This window comes from Eriocheir sinensis, chromosome 43 (genome assembly GCF_024679095.1).
Source record: "Eriocheir sinensis breed Jianghai 21 chromosome 43, ASM2467909v1, whole genome shotgun sequence".
NCBI lineage: Eukaryota > Metazoa > Arthropoda > Malacostraca > Decapoda > Varunidae > Eriocheir > Eriocheir sinensis.
Genome location: NC_066551.1, coordinates 5595704 through 5618472, shown reverse-complemented (window position 1 = coordinate 5618472; position 22769 = coordinate 5595704). Strand labels below are relative to the sequence as shown.

General features: G+C 45.4%; 3 protein-coding genes across 7 annotated transcripts; 2 read left to right on the top strand and 1 right to left on the bottom strand.

The window, feature by feature from the left end:
• Window positions 1–1191: 1191 nt before the first annotated feature.
• On the top strand, window positions 1192–5806 carry LOC127010380 (uncharacterized). The gene is made up of 3 exons (XM_050884387.1): window positions 1192–1351; window positions 4337–4542; window positions 4682–5806. Exons 2-3 carry the CDS (start codon window positions 4337–4339, stop codon window positions 5061–5063), a joined length of 588 nt encoding a protein of 195 aa, XP_050740344.1. The 5' UTR covers window positions 1192–1351; the 3' UTR covers window positions 5064–5806.
• A 193-nt stretch (window positions 5807–5999) lies between these two features.
• LOC127010378 (NPC intracellular cholesterol transporter 1-like) lies at window positions 6000–10624 on the top strand. Its single transcript, XM_050884386.1, has 2 exons — window positions 6000–8796; window positions 9578–10624. Exons 1-2 carry the CDS (start codon window positions 6211–6213, stop codon window positions 9890–9892), a joined length of 2901 nt encoding a protein of 966 aa, XP_050740343.1. The 5' UTR covers window positions 6000–6210; the 3' UTR covers window positions 9893–10624.
• A 98-nt stretch (window positions 10625–10722) lies between these two features.
• On the bottom strand, window positions 10723–17843 carry LOC127010377 (NPC intracellular cholesterol transporter 1 homolog 1b-like). Of its 5 annotated transcripts, none has more exons than XM_050884381.1 (5): window positions 17478–17843; window positions 15697–15771; window positions 12264–14940; window positions 11829–12078; window positions 10723–11233 (listed from the first exon to the last, which is right to left on the bottom strand). In XM_050884381.1, exons 3-5 carry the CDS (start codon window positions 14922–14924, stop codon window positions 11184–11186), a joined length of 2961 nt encoding a protein of 986 aa, XP_050740338.1. In that variant the 5' UTR covers window positions 14925–14940; window positions 15697–15771; window positions 17478–17843; the 3' UTR covers window positions 10723–11183. The 5 variants fall into 5 exon arrangements, with proteins under 5 accessions (XP_050740338.1, XP_050740342.1, XP_050740339.1 ...); XM_050884385.1 differs by having other exon boundaries at window positions 12264–12564; XM_050884382.1 differs by lacking the exon at window positions 17478–17843 and adding an exon at window positions 16958–17096.
• Between the last annotated feature and the right edge of the window lie 4926 nt (window positions 17844–22769).

The window sequence follows — 22769 nt, the reverse complement described above, 5'->3', positions numbered from 1 at the left end:
TGAGGCGAAGTGATGAAAAGTTGTAGTGAGGGTGATGGGGAGCGGCTACACCAGAAGCTTAGATATACAGAAATGTACGTCACCATGTAGAGGTTACTAATGATAGAGTAAGTACAAGCAAGTGTTCGCCCCTCCGTAAGGAAAGATAAGCATTACAAACCAACCAGCAAGTGTCCGCCACGCCCGCAGGCTTCTCTGCAAGGCGCGTGTTGCAAACGTGTGCCCGTAACCCAGTGTTCCTCCGTGCTCTTCAAACTCATCTCACTCTGACTTTTTTTCAAGAATAACCTCATGACCCATCTTGAGGACTCTCGACTGTACTATGAGAGCTGTGTGCCCTCTTGCTGTCTGGTATATAGCTGTAAATTTGTCAGAAGCGGCAGCCCAGTGAGTAAAGAGGCTATTACACTGGTAAAATTTTCCGTGGATCTTCAGTCAAACCACGATTTCCGCTGACGTGGTTCTCATTTGTCTCTTGTTATTGCTGGTGCTGCTGATGGTGAGTAATACCGTCGTCCTTCGGTGAAATCTACCGTAGTTTTGGAATATCGTGGACACGTCAGAACACCATGGAAATAGGAGAACCACGCCAGCAAAAATCGTGGTTTGACTGAAGATCCACGGAAAATTTGCCCAGTGTAATAGCCCCTTAAGTAACCCACCAAGGAGGAGCACTGGGACAACATGAAGCCCCTGCCGTCAGCCGTGGATGCTCTATCGATGCACACAAAAACATTGATCTAACTTATCTGTTTTCTGCCAATAGCTCCCACCTTCCATGCTTACTACCGACGGGTAAAGGAAACTTGCATTTAATGAATAATAAAGCGAAAACGCGGTAAATTATATGAAGTAGTGGCGGTCATTGATTTCCCGAGCAAGCTGTAACAGTCGGTGAGGAAGCAGATGTCAGCCCCGCCGGGAGGGAGTGGTGGAGGGAGGGAGAGGGAGAGGGCAGCTGCAGGATCACAGCAGCTGAGCATGACGGTTTACGCCTCTCACCTTACATTACGCATCACTCTTTTTACTTTTTATACACTTTATAAGCAGTGTTCAGGCTAGGTCAGCATAACAACAAGGGCAGCAGTGATAGGAAAGCTTGTAGGCGTACTTTTTGCTCTGGGTACAAGTCAAACAATGGTAGTTTTTCCGTAAGGACAAGATAGGACAACTGGCAACTTCCCGCGGGACAGATGGGCGGGCGGGGCGGCGACGCGAGGGGGAGGGCGAAGCGAGGGGCATCAGTACCCCACACTTCCTCCCGCCGCAGGAAGGCCTCACACCAGGAGACGCCCGCCGCACGCAGGACACCGCCGCTCCCACATTCTAGTCAATATTTTTAAGTGGAAATGTGAGTGTATCACGTAGTTGAGTGCATGGAAACTTTATATACAACAGTGCGATATATCCTAAGAGAGAGGAAAGGTTGAATTTATTGTTATGAAGGAAACTGTAAACTTGTAACAATGAAGAGTGATATGGGAAAGGTAATGCAAGAAACACGAGGACTGACTGACGGTCAAAATAGATAATACATGTGCCAGTGGTGTGGCACCTCAAAACATGTGTCTGGGGCACCTAGCACTCCACGGTGCCCCTCAAGCCCGGTAAATTTGAGGCAATTACGTGCAAACCCACAGATCGGCCACTCACATTTAATGATACGGACAAAATGCAGAGCGTCTTATAACATAAATGAACGTCTAAGAACATTAATACTGTCATGAATATCCTATACGGTGATTAATTTAGGAACAGTAGAAGTCAGAGGCGACAGAACCATGTTGAGAGATTAAGTATACATTAAAATCAAACAAAGGTTACAGCGTTGGGAAAAGCCTTCTGTCATGCAGTAGAATGAGTAGACTAATGGTGATAAAATTGATTATGTTGATGATGTTGATGACGATTAGATGGCATAGGCTTCATTCTAGTGCATCTGCGTTCACGTTAAAAGGGCAGGCACAGTGCAGGGCCCTGGCACAGTGGTGACGTGACAGACTGTGTACGGTGGGTTGGAAGAAGGGGGGGGGAGTGGGGGGAAACGGTCGGTAGGTGAGTGAGGGAGGGGGGCTGGGTGGGTCAGGAGGGGAGGGGGAAGGGGGAGCAGCGTGGCGGCGGCGGCTCGTGGTTCAATTATGTCAACAAAGAGATTGAGGGAGACGACCGTATTATCCCTCTCTCTCTCTCTCTCTCTCTCTCTCTCTCTCTCTCTCTCTCTGTATTCATGCATTTTTCTTCACATCCCTCCATTCTCTCTCTCTCTCTCTCTCTCTCTCTCTCTCTCTCTCTCTCTCTCTCTCTCTCTCTCTCTCTCTCTCTCTCTCTCTCTCTCTTTTAAGTATCCAATTCTCCTTCCTTACCCTACCTCACTTCTTTACGAACTCCCTCTTAATTTTACTCCTTCCCTTCGTTTCTCCCTCACTCTCCTCTGTTGCAAAGTACTTCTAAGGGTTGACGAACACACCACCGAGTCAGGACCTAATAGAGCTTTTTTTGTTTGTGTAATACTCCCTCACTCTACAGTTCCGTTGGAGGGTGGAGTAGCTGTCCCATTCACCAGTCCAGTTAGCACTAAAACCCGTATTTTTTAGCATATCGGCGACGCAGATCCCCTGTTTGAAAAGCCTCTCGTATAAGTTCCTGGCGTTTTCACGCACTGTTTTGCGATCCTTGTGATAGTTTTACACGACTTCTGCATTATGGACGAGAAAAGCACCCATGAAAACTTGGTTAATCTTCTCTGTGGCCTCGGGAAATAGTCTATAGTCTTCCAAATATGTCAAGGCCGGTCTGGCGTAGGCTTCTGTGGGTCCTTTCCTCCCCTCTGCTCTGCCACACAGTCCCAACACTTATCTCTTCCTCTCATATGTAAGCTATAGGTAACATATGAGAGGAAAAAATAGGTGTTGGGACTGTGTGGCAGAGGGGAGAAATGGACCCGCAGGAGCCTACGCCAAAACGGACTCGACAATTTGGTTTCACTATAGTGGGAGCCTGATACGTTTAATAATATAGACTTAAGAGACGTCCCCTGCAAAGCCCCGTCTTCCTAAGTTTACTGTAATCCATTTTCACTCACTGTCGGCGTGCATGATCCCTCAACTTCCCTCTAATGCCATTCCTTCTGTCTCCTTCCTCACTGCTTTGGTTAACTGGGGTCATCATCGTCTGCTTAGGCCTCCCATGTCTTTTATAGTTCCTTTTCATCTCACTACTGGCGTGCATGATCCTTCAACGTCCCTCTTATACCATCTTTTTTTTTTTTTTTTTCGCCCTCCTCACTGCTTACCGCCACCGCTCAGTACTTTGGTTAACTGGGGTCATCATCTTACGCCTCCCATTTCTTTTACAGTTCCTTTTCATCTCACTATTGGCGTGCATGACCTTTAACCTCCCTCCAGTGACATCCCTTTTTCTCCTTCCTCACTGCTTCCTGCCACCGCTCAGTATACTTTGGTTAACTGGGGTCATCATCTACTTACGCCTCCCATGCATTCTTTTCATAGTTCCTTTTCATCTCACTATTGACGTGCATGACCTTCGACTTTCCTCTAATACCATCTCTTGTTTTCTCCTTCCTCACTGCTTCCCGCCACCGCTCAGTATACTTTGGTTAACTGGGGTCATCGTCTTACGGCTACTTTTTTTTTCATAGTTCCTTTTCATCTCATGCAATGCCTCCTGAGCCATATTTGAAGTTATCTTGTGTCATGTGTGTATACCTTAGAAGTGCCGTTCATCTTGGGCCTTCATCGTCTCGCTACGTCTATTTGTTCTTCTCTCATTACCGGCGTGCATAACCCTTCAACTCCACCTCCGAGGCCATACTCAGTTCGCTTCCCTCACTCCTCAACGCACAGCACTATGGGGTTGTGGGGTCTGTAGCGTTGTTCAGTTGTGGCTTTCATTGTTTTCTTACGCCTACTGGTTCCTTTTATCTTACAATTACCCTGCATGACCCATAAAACTACTCCTCTGTGCCCTGTAATCGGCTTTCCCTCGTACCCTCCCGTCGCACCACGCTATGGGTAGGTAGCTATGTAACGTCGTTCTTCGTAACCCCACCGATTTTTTATATCTCACTTCTGACAAGCATGATCCTTCTCCTTCGCCTCCCATGCCATATATTCATGCAGTCCTCCCTCTTCCCCGCCGCACTGTACTCTGGGTATGTAGCGTCGTTCGCCTCTGGGCTCTTCATCGCCGGAGCGGGCACCAGCTGCTATGCGTGCATGGGCGTTTGTCTGCTGTCACTTCCGCTCCGGCCAGGATTTTCTCTTACTGACCCATTTCAGTGTGGCAAGTTCGTATTTTTTGTGTGTGTACTCAACAGATGCCTGTGCCGGTGTCAGTGTCCCCAGGCGGGCAAGAATCTAGTCGTGGTACAGACGGGGCAGCAGGGGGTGAGGATGGCACGGTCCAGCACCACACCACCGCAACACAGCCACAGCCACAGCAGCAGGGCGAGGCGGCGGCGGCGGAGGCGGCGGACCCTGACGTGGTGGCCGGCTACCAGGACTGCTTGAAGGAGACCCTGAGGTGATGCTTCTCACTTGATTATACTCTTACGTCCTCTCAAATATATGAAGGGTAACTCTCTCTCTCTCTCTCTCTCTCTCTCACACACACACACACACACACACACACGAATAACGACAATATTCTGCTTTTTTCTCAGGTTCCTGGTGGAGGAAGAGCGGTTACCAGGAGACCATCCGGTTGTAAGAGGGTTGGTCACTCACCTCACCCGCCAGCACGCGCACGTGGAGCTCACCAAGCTTTCCCAGCAGATGACGGCTGCCCCCGCCCCCGCCTCGCCACTAAACGCCGGCTACCAGGTGACTCTTGTGGAGGAAGATGAGGACGACGAGGCATCCGACGATGAAATGAGTGAATACGACGAACTAACAGAATCGGACGACTTGGACGAGGGAGACGAGGCCGAGAAGGAAGCCCATGAAGCCCTCCGCCTTCAGTTGCTGCGACTGGTGTACCAAGGATGTGACTTGTTCGTCGCCCCGCCCCCGCCACCTCAACCGAGCCTGATGCTGCACCTTTAGCTAGGGGCAGGCACGAGCCACACTGCTGCCACACTGCCACGCGCCTAACAAGCATCATCTATGTCCGAAGGAAACGCGACCTGACAATCTGATCAGTTAAACATGGTCCTGCAGGAGCGTACCCAGAGCTGTATAAGGGGGGGGGGGAGTTCCTTTCTACTAATTGTGGACCTATGTTGCCACTTGAAGAGGGGCGAATCAGCTGGGGGTTTAGGGTTTTGAGAAAAATGACATTTCAGGGTGCATTTACCTTCTATTAAAACAAAAAACTGGGATATTTCGCCCCAGTTTTTCTTTTTCACTTTCCCAGACAGTGGACATTTTAGCAGATGAGGGAGTTGTCCGCCCCCCCTGGGTACGGTCCTGTCCTAAGTGTAGGGTATCCAAGCCGCGACGGATGGGGACACATATAATTTTGTAATGATACATGAACTGACAAGATTGATAAATTTCATATCACTGTTTGGAAGTTTAATCAGTTTTCGCCATTTTCTTAATTTTTTCTGCGGCTGGTTCCCCCGTCGCCGCCCTTAACCTTACCCCACAGTCGCGCGCGTCAGCTGGCCTTCGCTGCCCTTCACTCGTCTGTCCCTTCATGAAATGACAATGAACCTGAAGCAAGAAAACCAATACACCAGTCACTCTTTGTCTTCTTGGGTTTCACTTTCATTTCAGCAAGTTACTTAAAATTACTTTGTACCGAGGCTTATATATCTATTTGAGCTGTAAATATATGTACCAGATTTTTGTACGTTTTGTTTGACTTAAACCAATGGCCATCTACGTGAGCATGTCTTCTTCCTTTACTGTTGGCAGGTAAGCTAAAAGGAATCAACTCGAGCATGTCATCTACCTTCTTCAATATACAGGTAAGCTAACTGGTCTCCAAGACTGAAGGTGAATGGTGACGTCAGAAGATGACGGGCCTCCGTGCGGGGGTGGGTGGTACATGGGCGTGTCAAGGAAAAGGGCAGCGAAGTGGACTGGTCTGATCCGGAAAAGAAAGAGCAGCTAACCAGCTAGCAATATTGATCCTCCTTGCACGTTCCTCAGAGGCGGGGCGTCAGTCTTAACGCCACGGGTCAGAGCAGCAACACTCTCCCCCACACGCCCTGCATGCACAGCGTTCACTAAGGCCAATGTGACCATGCTCGAGGTGTGGCGACGGGGGGGCAAGGCGCTGAAGAACGCGAGTGCCAGGCTGGTGGGGACCATAGAGGTGGCCTTCTATTGGTACGGCAGGGCCATCGCCACCGTGCCGGTCCTCGCCATCGTGGTGTGTCTGGTGCTGACGGCTGTGTGTGGCATCGGACTTACTCAGTTCCAGCAGGAGACTCGCCCAGTCAAGCTATGGACTCCCGACGATTCAGAGTTTGTGCGAGTGCAAGAGTGGATGGAAAACAACTTTGCCACAGACATACGCTTCAACATGGCCATCTACGAGGCTGACAACGTGCTGAACAAAAACGTTTTGCTGGAAATGTTGCGCGTGCACGAAGTTCTGGCCAATACCACCACCAGTGCCGGCACCACCTGGGACAACACCTGCTGGAGGGTGCAAGCTCTTCCCATTTTCCCATTCGGTAGACGGCGGGAAGTTAATACATCACAGGAGAGTCCCGAACATCAACTCAACGACTTCAGCGATATTCTTCCCCGAGAAGGTTACTGTGAACGTTTCGAGTCCTTGAGAGAGGTCTGCCTGGAGGGGGGTCTTCTGGACGTGTTCGGCTATGACCGAGACTTCCTCGCCAGCCTGACGCAAGAGCAGATCCTGAACGAGATAAACGACGCCCAGACGAGCACCATCACCGGCTTCCCTTTCAACGTGACCCGGTACTTGGCGCAAGTCAAGCGTGACAATGAAGGTTATATTGTTCTCGCGCGCGCCGCCTCACACACGTGGTTCACGCGGGTCAACAGGTCAGCCCTGGTGGGTGACGGCTTGGTCAATGACGCAGGCACAGGCACACAAGTGGACAAGGAAACTAAAGAATGGGAGAAGCAGGTGGTCGTCAACCTTCTGAACACGACCAATCGCCCACCGAAGATCAAGTTTTACCTCATGTCGGCGTCCAGTTACGGGACAATAAGTGGCAAACACATTCGGGATGACCTGCATCACCTCGGCTTTGGCTTCGTCGTCGTGTTCGTGTTCGTGGTGGTGATGCTGGGCCGCCGTAATCACGTGGAGGCACGGCCGCTGCTGTCTCTGCTTGGCCTGACGTGCGTGGGCATGGCAGTGCTTATCTCGTACGGCCTCTGTTCCGCGTGTGGCATTCCCTACGGACCCGTCAACAGCATCATTCCCTTTCTGCTGCTCGGCCTGGGCATAGACGACATGTTCGTGATCCTGGAGTCGTGGCGGTGCTTGACTCCGACGGAGCAGGAGTGGAAGCTGGCAGACCGGATAGGTGTGACGCTGGGTCGCGCGGGTGTGGCCATCACCGTCACTTCCCTCACTGACTTCCTGGCATTTACTGTGGGCAGCACCACTGACCTTCCTGCCCTCAGGTATTTCTGCATATACTCTGCCGTTGGCATTGCTTCGATCTACTTCTTGCAGGTAACTTACTTTGTGGCGTGGCTCACCCTGGACCAGCGGCGCCTGGAGGACCGCCGACACGGCTTGCTGTGGTGTTGGAAAATGTCCCCGACCTGGTCAGCGCGTGACTGCAGCCAGCATGACTTGTGTCACGAGTTTTTCGCACGTGTGTACGCCAAGGTGTTGTTGCAGCCCTGCATGAGGATCACGGTGCTGCTGCTGACGGGCATCGTGTTCGGGGTGTCCATCTGGGGCCTGGCCAACCTCAAGCAAGAGTTTGATCCCATCTGGTTCCTCCCTCACGACTCATACTTGCATCATTATTTTGAAAAACAAAGAGAATACTTCCCTTCATCTGAGGAACCAGCATCCGTGTATTTCGCCAACATCAATCTGGTGGAGGAGCTGCCTAAGATACAGAGACTGACGGAACGCCTCCTCGCCAGCAAGTATGTGGCTAAAGTTGACAGCTGGGTTGACAAGTATATTGCACACTGGGAAGACGCACTCACAGCTGACCCAAATTTGTTCCCCGATCGGCTGACGCAATTCCTGTTCTCAGCCGGCGGCGCACCCTATCGCGACCGAAATTTTCGTTTCAATACGAGTCTGTCATGCCTAGAGGATGCCCCGCCTATCAGGGCCACGAGCATAGACTTCAGCTACAAGTTGCAGCCATCTTCCCAGGAGAAGGTAGAGGCGATGGAGGGTGTGCGGAACATTGTTCACGGTGCGAATATGAGCGGCGAGGTGCGGGTGTGGGCGCGTGTGTATGCCACTTGGGAAACTAATAAGGTGATCAAGAAGGAACTATTCCGTAACTTGGGTGTGGCAACAGTAGTGGTGGCGATGACGACGCTGGTGCTGCTGGCAAGTGTATCAGCCAGCTGCATGGTGGTGCTGTGCGTGGTCTTCACACTGGTGGACGTGGCTGCCCTCATCCACTGGTGGGGCCTTACAGTTGACATCGTGTCCTGTATAGACCTGGTGCTGGCTGTGGGTCTCTGTGTGGATTACGCGGCACACGTCGCCCACACCTTCCTCACCAAGACGGGGGATCGCATCCAGCGTGCGGCAGACACGCTGGCCACTATCGGCCCGCCAGTCTTCAGCGGGGGGTTCTCGACCTTCCTCGCTTTCGTCTTCCTGGCAAACTCATCGTCACATGTCTTTCAAAGCTTCTTCAAGGTGATTTAGTCTGAGTGACACGATAATTATAAGTCTTGAGGGCACAATATAAAAATTCTGTGGGTTTGAATTTTTTTTCAATATTTGGGTCACGGTAGTGTTGCAGAGTAACCGCGTACATAGGTATAGTGTGGCACAATAACCGTGAAGGTAGGTAGTGTGGTACAATAACCGTGTAGGTAGGTAGTGTGGCACAACAACCGTGTAGGTAGGTAGTGTGGCACAATAACCGTGTAGGTAGGTAGTGTGGCACAATAACCGTGTAGGTAGGTAGTGTGGCACAACAACCGTGTAGGTAGGTAGTGTGGCACAACAACCGTGTAGGTAGGTAGTGTGGCACAATAACATTGTAGGTAGGTAGTGTGGCACAATAACCGTGTAGGTAGGTAGTGTGGTACAATAACCGTGTAGGTAGGTAGTGTGGCACAATAACCGTATGGGTGCAGTGTGGCACAATACATGTGTGGGTGAATTGTGCCATTAAAACTTCGATTGTGATCAATAATGCGCAGGGCACCAGGGCTGGTGCAGTGTGGCACAAAAATTATCTTAGTGCAATGTAGCACAATGACTGTGTGGGTGTAGTGTGGCACATATACTGTGTAGGTGGGTACACAATGTGGCACAATAGCTGTGTTGTTGCAGTGACCATTTCTGGGAAGTCATCGACAGAGGCGTCCCGAAACATATGACCAAAGTTACTTGGCGTATTTTACATGCATTACTCTTCATGCATCGTCATAGTTTCTATTATAAGTTGTTTTTTTTCTGCCTCCTACAGGTTTGCTTCGGCGTGTGCCTGTATGGGCTGTACCATGGTCTCGTCTTCCTGCCAGCGCTGCTGGCCCTGATCGGCCCAGAGAGCCACAACTCTGTCACGCCGTACCCGGGCACGCCTCGCTCGCCGCGTACGCCTCGCTCGCTGCGTACGCCATCCTCGTCCAACAGTGTCTTGTCTCCACGAGAGAAGAAAAGTTGTAATAGCGATGAAAAAGTCAACGATGAAGAAAGGACAGAGGCAGTGTCGTGGGAGGAGGACGAGGTGGGCGTGTTTACGGTGGAGGGGCAGGACGGCGGGCCCACGCAAGGCAGCTAGTAATAAAACGCATAAAATATTCACTGATCTGGCGAGAACAGTGACCTTGGTGGGAAACATGGAAACATGTAGGCATACTTGAAGTTCAATCCGCCCATCATAATATGTTTCTCTTGGTGTGATTGATATGAAAATACCACTATAGTGGTTTCCAGACCTTCCCCTCATCCCACCAGACCACCTAACGAGCATCGCATTCATCCCCTCCCCCGCCCCCTGATGACAGGCGCAACGTAGTACAAACCATGGACCGGAGGTAGGATAGAGGCCGAGATCCGCACGACTTGAAGTTAGCTAACTGTAATAATGTGGTAAGAAGGAATATGTTGTCTGTTAGCACAAATGACCCCAGTTTGTCATTTCTGAAGGGTCTAAACCATTTTATAAACCTAGCCATGGACGAACGATGGGGGTGTGGTTGGATGAGGTGCAGGCGCGCTCCGCCACGCCTCCAACCAAAATGTGGCGACCAAGGCTTATTACATTTGACAGTACAGCAGGCGCGGCTCTCGGCCTCTCCACTTGAGTCTATAGTCGCTGCAAAGTCTGCCTCTACTTGTACCACTATATTTTTTTTCATACCTTTGGATAGTCACTTGGAGGAAGATAATAGATAGCACCTCTCAGTGTCCTTGGCAGCTCAGTATGATCTGGGATCATTTATACAGCTGAAATACCATTCCTTCCTGGAATGGTGGTTCCTATGGTTATTTATTTACAATACTAGTAAATATTTAAGTGTGTGTGTATGTATGTGTGTGTGTGTGTGTGTGTGTACTTCACAGAAAATATCAGAGAGAGAAATAAATTGTGATATTAAGAGGACCACATACTACAAAATTATGTATTTCATGAGTGTTGAAACCGTTACACACTAACTTGTACATGAGCAGTTTTTATACAAAAAAATACTGCAGGCCAATTTATCAAGTACAATGTTCATACCAAGACAAATAAAATATGTAGGTATATATTGTACCTTTTGTAATAAAAGTAATAATCAATTGTTATCTTCAGAAACTGTGCTGCATAGCATTTTTTGAGCAGTGTTCCATGATAAAGACCTGCTTTTTAGCCGCCCACCTCTCCTTAGGATTTGTCCGCCCCGGAGAGGGAACACAGGCCTCGGTCTGGTGACGCCCCATTAGTTTTCTAGTCCACCACTAGTGAGGTATTTGTTAATAATGTACTCTCCAGTTTCATGTATTCATCAAACTAAATATTAGTGCAATGAAAACGTATATGAAATGTATTACATGTGTGTAAACAGCTTTCACCAAGAATACAAAATTCAAACACTAGATACTTGCATGATAACTTTTCTTATTCCACTGCTGGTGACTGCATGAAAATAATAAATAATAAATAATAATGTATATATATATATATATATATATATATATATATATATATATATATATATATATATATATATATATATATATATATATATATATATATATAAAAAGCCAGCTATTTACAGCTGGGTTTCTACTTAATGAGTGCTGGGTAGACTCTGAATGAGAAAATAAAATGGCCTGAGTATCTTAGAAAAAGTCTTGTTCATTAACGTGAGATTCATACATATACCATACTATCGTTCTCTATATATAGTTCATAAAAAACATAAAACATTCCAAATATATATAAACATATAAAAGCACTAAAAATTATAAAGTGTACTCTTCAATGAAACTCAGAAAGCTGTCCAAATAAGAGGATACTGCATAAAACAATACGGTAGACATCATCCCCTAAAAGGAACACATTTGTAGACTCAGATGTAGTGACAAATAATCTACACAAATCTACACAATCTATATAAATAATCTACAAGAAACATACTGTTTTGCTTTAAAATGAGTGCTAACTCTCCCAGCAAAATACCTAGGCAGTGGCCAAACTACTCCTCATGAAGGCTACTGTGTTTACTCACCACAGTGATTTGATTGTTCTGTGTCTGCAGTGGTGTTTGCTTTACTTCCCAGAGGAACTTCTTCAGGATAGTCTTGGTGGATGCAGCCAGGGGGTTGAGCAGACTGTGGACACAAGTCCTCCACTTCATGAGGATGGTGGGATGGACTGGAGCCTGCACTGGGGTAAGCAGCAGGACCCACTAGAGACAGCAGCACTGGTAGGAACACCAGCCCATGGTACAGGCCATACAGCACAACACCAAAAAATATCTGGAAATAATACCAAGCTCAGTCTAAATGACTAAACCACATGTTAACAATATTTACTACAGCTCTACCATAAGAATCACTCATCTCTACATATTTTTGACAAATCATTGTTTTTTGCATATTTTAAAAGCAGCAGCAAAGCATTACGTTGCAAAATTATAAATTATTCAATACATTCAACAAACCTTGAAAAATGAGCTGAAAACATGGGAGTCAGAGTTGGCAAGGAAGACGAAAGCCAGGAAGGTGCTGAAGCCTCCGTTGAGAACAGCCGGCCCAATGGTGGCCACCGCCTGCTTGGCCCGCTGGTCCCTGCTCCCGACCTTGATCATGAAGGTGTGGGCCACATGGGCTGCATAGTCCACACATAGACCAATGGCCAGCACCAGGTCAATGCAGGACACAGTGTCAATGGTGAGGCCCCACCAGTGCATGAGGGCAGCCACATCCACCAGGGTGAGCACCACACACAGCAGCACCATCAAACTGGCCGACACATTGGCAATCAGCAAAAGTGTCACCAATAAAACGACTAGCATAGCAAGACCCATGTTGTGGTAGAGCTCTCTTTCAATTATTTTGTTTGTCTCCCAACCACTATAAGCTCTGGCAAAGGGCTGCACATACCCACTAATGTTGGAGGTCCCAACTATGTGTTTCAGTTCATCCATGGCTCTGATCTCCTCCTGTGAGTCTGACATAATGTGGTGTTTGTACTCCACACTTGATGCCAACACTTGAGTTGCTGGCTCAGTGCAGCCAAAGGTACTGTTAAAAAGGAAGTTTTTTGCCCTGTAGCGAGAACCACTTGGAGAATGAAGAAACATGCTCAGCTGATCCAAGAACTCTTCTTCTGTTTCTTCAGGATCTGGCACCAAATAGCCCTGTTTTTCCCAATATTTCTTATATTTTAAATACCAGCTGTCAACCTCACTGATATATTCACTTTCATTTAATCTCATCATTAAGGCTTCAATATTTGGCAGCTCTGCAGTCAAATTAGTATTCCCAAAATAAATAATTCCTTCCTCACCATCAGTTGAAAAATATTGTTCATGTTTCATGAAAAACTTGAATAAATATGAACTCTGAGGGAGGAACCAGATGGGATTGAACTCTTGGCGAAGATTTGACAGCCCCCACGCAGAAACACTCAGGAGTGCAGCGGTAACTACCAAAATAACGATTTTGATAGGCCCTTTGAGTAAATATTTGGCATAAAATTCACTAAAAAATGTTTGGCACAAATCTTTCTGACTACACTGGTTTGGAGTCCAGTTTTTAACTTTCCAGCACCAGAAGATACCCTGACGATTGTCCTCCAGCCGGCGCTGGTCCAGACTGAACCAAGCCACAAAAAATGTAGCTTGGAAGAAATATACAGCAGCAATGCCAACTGCAGCAAACAAGCAGAAAGACCTAAGTGCTGGCAACACTGTGCTACTTCCTATGGCAAAGGCAGCAAAATCTGTGAGTGAGGTTACAGTAATGGAAACACCAGCATGTTTCAAAGCACATCCAATCCTTTCTGAGAGTGTCAGTGTTTTCTCTCTGGGAGTAAGGTTATTCCAAGCTTGCATTATAACAAACATATCATCAATACCAAGTCCTAACAGTAAAAATGGCAAAACATTGTTGACCGGACCAAATGGTACACCAAACATGGAACATATTCCGTAGGACACAAAGATTGACATTCCCACACACATTAATCCCATCAAGGAGAGGATGGGTCGCTGTTCAACCAAGTTGAACTTGCCCAGCATCACCTGAACGTATATAAACACTACCATGAAGCCAACTCCCAGGTACTGAGCGTCCCCAAGGATGGTATCCCCACTTATCATTCCAAAGCTTGAGGCTGCCATGAGGTACAAAGATATATTGTCTGGTCTCTCACTTTCATTTAGTACTGCCTTGATAAGCTCCTTCTCCCACCCAAAGCTGGCAGTATCCACCTCCATGCCTGTACCCGCGTCATCAGCGAAGTCACCAGTTTTTACAGCTGTGAAGTTGATACGTGTGACCCACAGCTGCCTGGCGGCCTTGGCCCTTCTCACCAGTCCTTCACTGTCCCTTTCAATACCTCCAAGCATCGTACTAAAATTAGTTGGAAACCCAAAGACTGCACTCTTTTCAACATAATTTATATCTTCTATAATCTCCTCTTGTGTCAAAGTGCTGATATAGTCCTTGTCATAACCCCACACTTCCAGGATGCTGTGTTCCATACACTCCTGAGAAATATCCTCTAAAAATCCACAATACTGTCCTCTAGAAAGTATTGTACTCCAATCAATTCCTTTATCATCCTGGCTTCTCTTAACCCTGTTCCTTAAAAGAAACTCTTGATCAGCTACATGTTTCTGACTTCTAGTACTTCTTTTCTTGCGGCTAAATATTGAGTCTGGGATAGAAGGCAATTTGGCACAAACTGAGGGCCATGTGGCTTTGGATGTAGTGGCATTTGCAACTGCTTCATGTACCCTGAGCATCTCCATGAGCACAGTTTTTTCTAGTATATTCTCTGCCTCATACAGGGCAATATGTGCACGGAACTGGGCAGGAAAGTTCTCCTTCTGCCACTCCATCACACGAATAAAATCAGAGTCTTGTGGAATCCACAGTTTGAAGGGCCTTTCTTCTACTGTAAATTTCATTAAACCAACAGAAAAAGCACAAGTTATTGTCAGACATATGACCATGAATACAGCTGGGTGTTGTGCAATGCTATATCCATAGCGATAGAACGCTTTCTCCAGCCCAGTGACAACACCCAAGCTGATCCGACCCAACACAGTGCTTGGGTAGCCATCACCTCTTCTCTCTGTGCTGCCCTTCATCATTCCTTCCGTAAAGCTCCTGCAACAATCAACACTGATTAATTACAGTAATATCTCTGGCACAGACATAAAGCCAAAAGCCAACCCCCCTAAATATATATATATATATATATATATATATATATATATATATATATATATATATATATATATATATATATATATATATATATATATATATATATATATATATATATATATATATATATATATATATATATATATATATATATATATATATATATATATATATATATATATATATATATATATATATATATATATATATATATATATATATATATATATATATATATATATATATATATATATATATATATATATATATATATATATATATATATATATATATATATATATATATATATATATATATATATATATATATATATATATATATATATATTGTGAAAAATTAAATGGTGTTTCACAAAACGAATTATGAATTGGTCGGATACATAATGATGACACGCTTCAAGATATATAAACACTCCCTAATCCCTATTATATCACTAAATAACTAAACTCACGTGACCCAGATGTGGTGGATCAGCGTGGAGCTGTACAAATATATTAATTCCTTATCTAATGGATCCACTATATATGCCGGGATTCCAATGATACGTTAATCGTCCGGAAACCCAGACAGGGAATCAATACAAAGTACTTAGCTCAGTGGTGATTTATTAAGTGAAGATTTATAATGGATAAAGACTATCTTGCTCTTTATAAAAAGGCAGTTTTCATGACTTACTGTGGAAAAATAGCTGTCAGCTACATGAAGAGGCGTGTTGTTGCTGACAATCTGAGTGGGCAGCCAACAGTAACCCTGAAACAAATAGGTTTTCACATCAGGGTGAGAAGTCAAAGGGACCAAAATTAACAGTGAAGAAAACTCATAATCATTAACTAATTTCATTGCCTAATTTTTATTAATGTGTCTTTCCAGCTTATTTACATATACGTACTTTCTAAGTCCACCCAAGAGCTACTCAAAAAGCTTTCATGTAATCTGAGGGAAAAATTCCTCCACTCATTCCCTGGCACAACTTGCAGACCAAGGGAAAAGCAGCATACCCTGGTGGCCTAAATTAAAATTTTCTAATCAAAGAAAAAATATAACATAGGTAGTTACTGAAAAAGATTTTCTGACAACTCCCTTCCTAGAGAACCAAAACCTACTGAGGGGACAATGTTTCATCATTCTCAACCTGATAGGGACTCCTTTGCAACATAAGACAAAATGCCATGTATTATAATCTAACTCACTTGCAAGGGATCTGTTCTCTCCTCCGTTCCCTTTAATATATTGCTCCCTGCACCTAATATCAATGTTTATAGTTATCTAACATTTTTTCAAGTCTCTCAGAAAAGAAAACAATGTAAGAACTCAATATAATTATCAAACTAATACTGAAATGTATGAAAATAATGTTCCAGCTTTATCTATGCAGTACTGGTATCTCATATAGTCTACATTTTACTCATTAACTTTACTTTAGAGCCATACTTTTTATTCAGAGACCTGAGCATGTGCATGAACAGGAGTGGTGCGGGGCCTGGGTGACAAGGGGACTGAATTTCCAAGGCCAAACTAATAATTACTAAATATATCTCATCTCTCCTTGCAGGTTTTAAGACACTCCCACTTCATCTCTCAGAGGAGACAATATTTTTAAGTTGTCTTACACATATGTCAACCTTATGTATTCTAAGTTAAAACTCAAAGCAAAATGGTGATATTGTTACCTACTTTTTTTTATTTTCCCCTGTGGTTATCGATATGGATGTCTTATTTATGTACAATTTCTAAGTCTACCCCAAAACATTACCTTGTGAAACACTGATATCCCCCCAGGAGCCTGTTAAGCTTCACCTGCTGCATGCCTCCATACCTGCCCTACACCAATACCTGTTGTGGTGTCAAGAAGCCGTATTACATAACCCGATAACAACGGAAGACTAATCCAGACAGGCCTTGGGGGCAACAGTAGACGCGTGCCACACAGACTCACAATACAATCAGCAGAGTGAGTGCCAGGGCAATCAGTGGGGATGATATATTCGCGGGTGCGGGACAGGCCTGCCATTTGAAGCGATTATCCTTTCGTGCGGGTTGGTCACTCACCCCACCCCTGGCATCCCTCCACTGCCCTAAGTCCCCTAACATCCTGCCGTACTCCCACAAAATGAACGTCCGGATGGTATAGTGACAGTGAGCTTTATATACACACGAGAGCCAGTGAAAGATTACAAAAAGAATATAGGGACGTATCATGTCTCACTTTTTAACCCCTCGAAGTCGCATGTCAATAAATCACTCCCCATTCCTTTCTCCTTTTTCTCTTGTTTCCCTTTCCGTCCTTCTTTATTTTCCTCGGTTACTTCCTTTTCAGTGTTTCTGTTTCCCTTTCTCCACTATTTCTCGTTGATTTATCTCTTTTTTTTCCTCTTCTTACTAGTATCCTTGTTTATCTTAGGAAGGGGGTGGGTGTCCTGGGGGAAGGAAGAACTCATTATAATTACCATACTCACACCTTGTTCATCGTTCACCTCTTGCAGTCTCCATATGTTCTTATGTTCTGTAGTCCCTCAGCTCTTCTCTCTCCCCATCCTGCTGGCGTAGATATTCACACAGTGTTGGTGGAGTCCCAGAAGCAGACGACACGCAAACCGGTCACACAGCTCCCACTTCTTCAGCCCCTCAGTCCTTCACTCCGCCTCCCAGCCTGCTCCTGCCCACGCCTGCCCTGCGAGTGGCGAGGAACAAGTGGCGTGTGTGAGATGGCATAGCGGCTCCTCCCTCACTGACACAGGACAATGTATCCGCGCCTCCTGCTCAGCGGCATGTGACAGCAGTGAGTGACGCAACCCTCTCTCTCCCTCAGTCCCTAACAGGCTGCGGGCGGTGTTTAGTATGATAATGGTACGAACACACTCCAGTCTCCTTCAACACTAGTCTAAATTCTTTCTTCAACACAGTCTGGGTACGAAATGTTTCTCTTATGCCGTATCAAGGAAGCACGTACCCTGGTGTTGTATGAATTTCCGAAAGGTTTTAAGAATCCGTCTTTTTTGATATATTTTCTGTAACTTTGGAATTCTACTGATGTAACGTGTCACCTCCGTTGATCCGCTACCTACTTATCACCAATAAAGCAAAGCATATATACTGGATTGTATGTAGGCTACTTCTGTACATAAATGAGTCACCACATCATAGATAAATAGATAGATATGAGTGATTCTATAATAAGATTATCCCTAATTTTCCTTCTCTTGTTAGTATACACAGGTAATACAGCTGGCCATATTAGTTAATTTTTGTGATGTGAGACGATGACATGACAAGCATTACTCGGAAAATTAATTACATTAGATGACTTTCATGAAAACTTGCAGACACTGCCCACGAAGGGGAGAGCTGCAGATTGTTATCAGGCGGCACTTGCGAAAATTGCCCTTATCTCCCACCACGCACGTGTCCGCGCTGATAGCACAGCCGAGAGTGAACGATGAGGGGAGAGGCGGAGATAAAGGTTCCGGATGATGATAACTACCTTCCCTTGAGTGTTAGCGCCGATAAAGCCAATTAAAGTGAGCAGGTATAAGGAATGATTATTTTACTTTATTAATTCTATGGTTGCAAAAAATATACAACCAAGGAGAAGAGATGCTTGACGTTTCAACCATTAAGCATTACTAATCGGTAATAGAATTATACAAGAGTAGCAAAAATATATAAAAAAAACATTCTGTGATTGAATAAAATATTATGATCTAGGCAAGTTATAGTTATAGGGCAAGTTATTGTCAGTCCCTCATTTAGAAAGAAACAACAAGTGTTAATAGCACAAAAACTCCTAGATCGGCGTCGCATGAAAAATGCTGAAAAGTAAAGGTGGTGCCACTATAAACACTTGCCTGCGCCACAACGGGCTGGGGCCGACCATCAGGCCCTACTATGAAGGCCTACCGGCGCCACAGGCCAAGACGTAAAAAAAATAAAAATAAAATATTAAAAAAAATAAAAAGTTGACTTTGTTTATATTGCCATGTTGTAGGGTTCATTAGGGCTAACAAATGTTATTATACAATGTCATGTCTACAATGCATGGGTAAGCCAGGAAAACAACTTGAAGAGAACAACAACAAGAAGATGGACAATCTGTTGATCGGCGTCTGCGACGTCGATAAAAAGGACGAGAATGTTGGATGATGGATAAGCCCTTTACGTTACATCTCTCCCACAGACTTGCTCCAGGGAATTACAGCAGACACCAAAGGGTTTCTCGCTAGGTTTTTAACTCTGATCAGTCTTGCTAGGAACAGAAAACCAAAAAGAGCTAAACGACAGCCAGAAACCTTATTACAGGAGTGTTGTGCTACAGCATCTTGCAAGGCCCATTAAGTTGCAATGTTGTCGATACAAATAAGAGCAAAGAATTTTTTTTTTATCTCGACAATTTCTATTTATGTCAGTCCTGAAATCATCTGTATGTAACTTGGACACACACACACACACACACACACGGACAGACAGGCTGAGGTGCACCAGTCTCAGCAAAACCCCGTCATGCTAACTATCGAACTTGATAATGCAAGAGTTAGCCAGTATCTTGACTCGATCATTACTCACTGGTAAACTCTGAAACAGCCTTAACTCCCTTTACGTTTTTTCTTCCCTCTTTCAGAAAAAGAGGATCGACATCTTAAGTAATGTTTAAAAGAGCAGCACATTTGTAAAAAAAAAAATTTATACATGTATTTATTTCTTAAAAAAAAGTCCTTGTTCTATCTCCTTTTCGTTAAAAAAAAAGTCGCTCATAAGAATGCCCCGGCAGCCAGATGCACCACACCTCACGACAAAGCTCTGGGCGCAGGGATCGAAAGCTCTTTCCTCGCATGTGATGGAAACATTTCTCTCCTCGCATAACCCTGTAGTCCAGCCAAGTCATCCTCGCTCCATTAGGCGCCACTAAGCTGCAGCTGTTATATATAGAGAGAGCCCATGTAAAGCTTGTGTGACACTGCCTGCATGCCTTCCTCGTCAGGGAGCCGCCGTGTGTGAGTCATAATGACCTCATCAGCTCTAGTCTGTCCTTCACTTATCGATCACACTAACCTACCAACGCGCCACCACCCTCACACACACACACACACACACACACGGTATTTTTTTCAGCGTTAGATTGCTGAAGTGTTTTCTTCCTGACGTTACAGCGTGAAAAAAAACTTTTTTTCAATCTTTTACCTACTGGGAAACTCCAATCAGTTTCGTGCTACCTCTCACCAATCGATCGCATCACTGCACCCACGCAGTCCCTTTCACCATCTTGTTCACCAGTGGCCTGATGGCGTCTGTTTCTCAACAAGGTCAAGTGTCACGTTCCCAATAAACTGAAATTCTTACTTGTCCAATCGGGAAGCTCGATCCCTCTATACCCACTTGTCGATCGCACCAGCACACCCTTGCACTCCCTCCAGCGACATTACATACATACACAACGTCCTCGCCAGGTGCTCTTTGCGCCTCAACGGTATATCTAAACAGGTTCATGGGGTGTCCAAAATGATATCTAAAATAATTAATATGTTAACAGTTTGGTGCAGTTTGACAATTTTTTACTATTATGACCGCCACCAAAAAAGTTTATACGTATATAGAAATACGTTGCATGACCATAGCAATCCTCTCTCTCTCTCTCTCTCCCTTCACAACCGCAGACCGTCAGCTCATTTGACACTTTCAGCCAACAGCACATCGAGGTGGCGTGGGCTGTAAAGTAATGACCCATATATATAGGTAGAGGCGGGCAGAGTGTGTGTGTGTGTGTGTGTGTGTGTGTGTGTGTGTGTTGCAATGTCATCCTCACATAGGGCAAGGAAGCGAGTTAATTTACCCATCAAATATCTCCTAAAATCGTGATCAGACAAGAAATAAGAGAGAGAGAGAGAGAATGTAGGTAGTACACGTAGCTAGCTGTGGCGATAACCTCAATCCTATTAGCAACAACGATCCCCTCCAAGGCTTCCATGTTTTGAGGCTTCACAAATCAGACGCCAATCCTTCCCAGCACGCCGCGTGGGGACACTCTCTTCCCTTTGTCCGTCAGGGTTCTCTCAGTGCGACTTTGTTTCAAGCATTAACCTGAATCCATTTGCAAGGAGTATCTGTGTGTGCCTCCCGACGCCTGGCATTAATTTGTTTATTCGTGAAGATGTGTTGGCCGAATGTAGTTCAGAGCTTTAAAGGGCGTGATCCTTACCTTGAGGAGTCGCTTAACACTCGTTTTGCGACTCCACTCGGTAATCTAGGCTTCTTCAAGGTGACGCATTCTCAAACATTTCAGCGCCCAGACACACATACTGGACAACAACGCTATCGTAGAAGTTGTGGCCATTTCCGTGGGTAGTTTTATGACCCTGATGATAATTTGATAAAGCTTCTGCACCATAAACGTGAAAATACACTTATGAGAACCCGATTAACCTACTTTTCGGCCTCTGGAAATGTTAATGTAACAGGCGGAAGGGTCTGAGAATACGTCTCAATTAACTCCTTTATCCCTTGGTGAACTATGACGACAATGACACAAGCAAGCGAGTGTGCATTACCTCGAAAGGTAACTCATGATGCTAATGGCGTGATATTCAACAAAAGTTATTAACTTTTTTTTCAGAAAAGTACGTTAGAAAGTTTGTACGTTACGTACTTTTTAATGCCTCTTGTACTGCAGGCCTCATAACAAATATTGTATCCGTTGTTGACTCCCCTTCCTGGAATTCAAACTGACACTGATCAATCATAACCAGCTTCCTCACTCCCCCCTAGAGTATCTTCTCACACAGTTTCATTCCATGCTCTAACAATCTCACTCTTCGATATTTGACACATGATAAGGCATCTCCTTTCCCTTTGCAGATGGGGACAGAGTATATAACTCTCACTCCACCTCACTCTGCCCTGCACCTCCTTGAACACTTTTGCCATCTCCGCAATACCGCGGTTACCACCCGACTTCAGAAGCCATGTATCACTAGACAACCCTGATCTGATGGTCCGGGTGCCTTCCTTTTCATCTTCTCCAAGGCAGTCCATGGTCACAAACGCCTGTGAAGATACGCCTTATAATTATGCGTCCCGCCGCATTACCCGGAGGTGGCAGGCTGTGCGGTGGTCGGCAGCTGTGGCAGGGCGAAGAAGGTGACGCAGCGGCAGCGCTCCAGCCGTGTATGATATATAACCCGCGCAACGGTATACCATAAGTGTTCTTCATGACACCTAGGATTGCCGCCCCCACCACAACCCACGCCACCACTACTTCATAAGCACTACCTCCCTCACCAGCCCTATACCCCACCCCCACACACTCCCTTCATCCGGCAGAAGAGCCGTAACAGCATGGCCAACCTCTGAGCGTCACCACTGGTCATACTTCGCGTCTTCAGGGATACGATGAAAGCATAACACTGTTATGTAAACTTTCCAGAACCTACACACGCTAAGCCAATCAGTACGTTCCTTAACGGCGCCATCGTAAATCTAAATAAAACTTAATCATGAAACAAGTAAGTTGAGCCTTTATAAACATACTTTTAATGGCCTCGTCGTGTTGTGGGACAGTTTATTATTTTATTTTAGCAAGACATCAACGTCTCATAAAGGTGGCAAGAAAAGAAAACAGACAAAATAAAAGAACAAGTGATTGATTGATAGTTTATTGTTGCAGGTAAACAACAAGGGAGAAGGGAGGAACATGCCATCAAAGTGTTGTGAGGGAGCAGCACTGTAGTTTGCTTGTAACTCCGTCTTATTACTGTTAT